General features: G+C 41.6%; 1 protein-coding gene across 2 annotated transcripts; it reads left to right on the top strand.

Moving 5' to 3' along the window:
• The first annotated feature begins 1,001 nt into the window (after positions 1-1,001).
• On the top strand, positions 1,002-2,795 carry LOC135584002 (protein TIFY 10a-like). Of its 2 annotated transcripts, none has more exons than XM_065121478.1 (5): positions 1,002-1,258; positions 1,329-1,623; positions 1,871-2,142; positions 2,233-2,290; positions 2,384-2,795. In XM_065121478.1, exons 1-5 carry the CDS (start codon positions 1,129-1,131, stop codon positions 2,508-2,510), a joined length of 882 nt encoding a protein of 293 aa, XP_064977550.1. In that variant the 5' UTR covers positions 1,002-1,128; the 3' UTR covers positions 2,511-2,795. The 2 variants fall into 2 exon arrangements, with proteins under 2 accessions (XP_064977550.1, XP_064977551.1); XM_065121479.1 differs by having other exon boundaries at positions 1,012-1,258; positions 1,449-1,623.
• Positions 2,796-3,501: the final 706 nt, after the last annotated feature.

Raw genomic sequence — 3,501 nt, 5'->3', positions numbered from 1 at the left:
TAATTTTAATGTATCCCAAGCTATGATTCCAAGTTTGATCGGCAGGAAATGGCGTGGCTGCGAAGCTTCCTATGTGGTGTGGTGTCTTTGTCACATTTAGTAGGCAAGCAGCCTTGTCATATGCTCTGGCATTGCGTACCCATCTTTAGGTATCACCCATCCAACCACATCCACATCATAGTTCTGTCGCTTTGTCTCTTTCGTGGAACTTGTTTTTTATTCTCTTCCTATTATTTAATAAAAGCTAATTCATTCTACTAATCATCGAAAATATCATAAGCTCACGTCTTCTTATGAATGAAAACGTTTTGTGATTAAAATAAAATTTTAAAGTACTAGTTAATATTTTATTTAAAGTAATTAACTGAACTCTTGTAAAACACCTTTAATACAGAATTGATTCTGAATCAATGTAAATTTTAGCACGTGTCAGGTAAGAGAAATATTAGAACACCAACGTGGATCTCATGTTTCCACTTGTGGCGACGGACGTGACAGCTCCGCTCCGCATTCTAAAATATTAGCTCCATCTTCTACACGTGACTCCATCGGGAGCGGAAGCAGATTCCCACGTTTATCATTTATTTCCCTCTCTCGACCGGCCATCGGCCTAACAACGAAATTACATTTACACCCCTCCTCGGTTAGATATTTTATAGACACCCCTATATTTTTAATCTCAACATAAATATCTTATTATTATACTTTTAATAAAAAACTGTAATGAGTATAATAAATAATATTTTAAATATTTTCCTTTCTCCTTTATAATAATTTATAAATTTAAGATTTAAAATTTAAATATGATATATAATTTATTATAAATTATATATCATAATTTACAGAGTGGCACATACGAAAATTTTAAATATTTAAAGGTTATGTATTTAAAATCTATCTTGAGAGGGCTATATGTGTAAAATACTAAATATAATATCTCTGTTAATAAACAATGATTCTCCTTTATCGTTCATTATTTCCTCGTGTTGTGAAAGCCGCCGCTGTTATAAATGCGGAAGGCGAGTGGGGAAAGGGGAGACGGTGACCGAGTTGGGTTGGGTCGATCGAGCGAGAGAGGTGGGCAGATCCGCGCTTGTTTCGGGGGAGAGGAAGAGTGATCGGTGAGACATGGCGGAGAAGCAGGAGAGGACCAACTTCGCGCTGACCTGCAGTCTACTGAGCCTGTACATCAAGGAGAAGAAGGGGAGCGTCGCCGACCTCGGGATCGGGATCGCGATCGCCCCGATTGCCGCCAAAGGTGAGAGCTCGGTTCGATTTCGGTGATGCGGATTTGAGGCTGTCTCTGATTGATGCCTTTTGGTTTTCAGCTCGTTTTCCTTGTAAATATCGATCGGGTCGCGTCAAAGATGTGGCCTTTCTTGCTCTTGGCGTTCCAGATCCGACGCGATTTATCGTTTTGATTGACCTAATTTTGATTCATTCCGTAGGAAAATCAGGGTTGTTTCGACCGCCGACTACCGTGAGTTGGTTGCCGGAGAGCGACATCTCGAGCGGAGCTGGCGGCGAGAGGAGAACGGAAGGGGACGAAGTTCCCCAGGGGAACGCCCTGGAGCTGTTTCCCCAGCGTGTTGGTTTCGGCCCCGCTGCGTCGGAGGATGTTAGGTCTCAACTCTTCGCCCAAACTCTTCTCTATCAGAAAAAGCTCTTCTTTTGCATGATCAGCTGCCCTCAATCGATCATATCTATCCTCTAACCCTTACGCACACGCACGCAATTAGAAGCTTTAGATTGTAGAACACGTAGATGTCATCATAATGTGGTTTGTCATCGGCCATTTGAGGTGATGTTCGCATATTTTGGCATTCATCTGCTATGAGAAGCCTGAAGGTGACAAATGCTCGTACTGCAGGGATGCGGAAAGCGCCCCACTCACAATCTTCTATGGAGGAAAGGTGTCGGTGTTCGACAATTTCCCGGCCGAGAAGGCCAATGATCTGATGCAGCTTGCGAGCAAGGGCAACTCAACGGCACCGAACTTTGGCTATGTGCCCGCTTCCTCAAGCTCGGCTATGTCAAGTTCGACAGCCCTTTCGGATCAAAATCCGACCTTGCCCAAATCTGCAAACGCTTCATTGGCTTCCCATGTCCGTCTGCCCAGATCAGCACAATCTGGCCTTTCTGGTATTGATTCCATCTTTGATGCTAAATCGAGAGTTTTAGCTTCAGAAATCTGCAGGTCCTTGATCTTGTTGTTGTTCTGTCGAACTGCAGATCTTCCTATTGCTAGAAAGGCTTCGCTCCAGCGATTCCTCGAGAAGAGAAAGGATCGGTAGGCAATCCTTGCATCATGATTCGCCAGTGAAGAGGAAATGTTGACTGTTTCAGCTGATTTAATCGGTTAGCCTCTATGTGAATTTTGCAGGATCAATGCAAGAGCACCGTATCAAGTCACTGCCTCCACCGGAATGGGAGTACCTGTCGAGCAAGAAGGCAGCAGAGCATGGCTTGGATTGGCTCCTCGGTCCTCAATTGCCAGCCTCACAAAATGAAGTCAAACACAGATGCTATCCTGCTTGAAGCCAATCGATCACTCACAAGTTTGGACTACTTACTTTTTTTTGAGGAACTTGCGTTTCTTTTCTAAGAAGATCTTTCGATGTTGTCACCGACAGACTTAGATCTCAGAGTTATTCTGAAACTGTAGCTCATGCTTCCATATAGGAATCATGGGGGAAATATGTATGTTTGAAATCTTAGTAGCAGGAGTGTTGTTCCCCTGTCATAGTACCCGAAACAAATCATGGCTGTTCAATAGAATTAACTTTTTAATCTTAGATATGTTGCAAACTGGAAAGACAGCTCTACTTTTGTTTGATCTTTGTTTGATTGTCATATTGTGCCATATGTTGTCAATTACAATAGATAGTTTCTCTCAAGTATGGAAAAAAATTGAATTCCATATTTTTATCCAACTATAGAAGTTGTTTGAACATAGAATTTGCACACTGTGAATGAGGAATTTACCCATTAATGATGAATCTTTTGAGTAAATAATGAGAAATTCTTGAACATAATATCGTTTCCAATGCAAAACTCATTTCATGCCATTGATGATCAACTTCTCACACTATCTTAGCAGTAGTTTTTGAATCTATTTATCTGAAGAAAGATTGTGTTTTTGCATCCAGAAGGTGATTAATCTTCTGAGAGGAGATTAGCAGGTGATAAGCTCTAACTCGACTTGTCATGTTTTGTGCATGTGATTGGATTCCCCGTTCCTTCTTTCTGTTCTGTCGGTCATACTGAGACCACAGTCAATTAAGAGGACCAACCAAACTCCATTATTTAGGCGATGCCCTGCCCTGCCTCATTATTTATTATCTTCATCCTCGATGCCAACCAACCATGTCTGACAAAGACTTTGAGCATCACAATGCAGAAAAGTCAGCACCTTGGGGGTTCAAAACTATAAATGAACATGTGGTTGCCGAGGGTTATCTTGTCACATGAAAAAGGCATGAATGAAAAAGATAAAAAATA

Source organism: Musa acuminata, chromosome BXJ2-8 (assembly GCF_036884655.1).
Source record: "Musa acuminata AAA Group cultivar baxijiao chromosome BXJ2-8, Cavendish_Baxijiao_AAA, whole genome shotgun sequence".
NCBI lineage: Eukaryota > Viridiplantae > Streptophyta > Magnoliopsida > Zingiberales > Musaceae > Musa > Musa acuminata.
This window is presented reverse-complemented; position numbering and strand designations above follow the sequence as displayed.

Coding starts and splice junctions, on each gene's coding strand:
- LOC135584002 (XM_065121478.1), top strand. CDS start 1,129: ATGGCGGAGAAGCAGGAGAGGACCAACTTCGCGCTGACCTGCAGTCTA. Junction 2,143..2,232: donor AGCACAATCTGGCCTTTCTG/GTATTGATTCCA, acceptor GTCGAACTGCAG/ATCTTCCTATTGCTAGAAAG. Junction 2,291..2,383: donor CTCGAGAAGAGAAAGGATCG/GTAGGCAATCCT, acceptor TGAATTTTGCAG/GATCAATGCAAGAGCACCGT.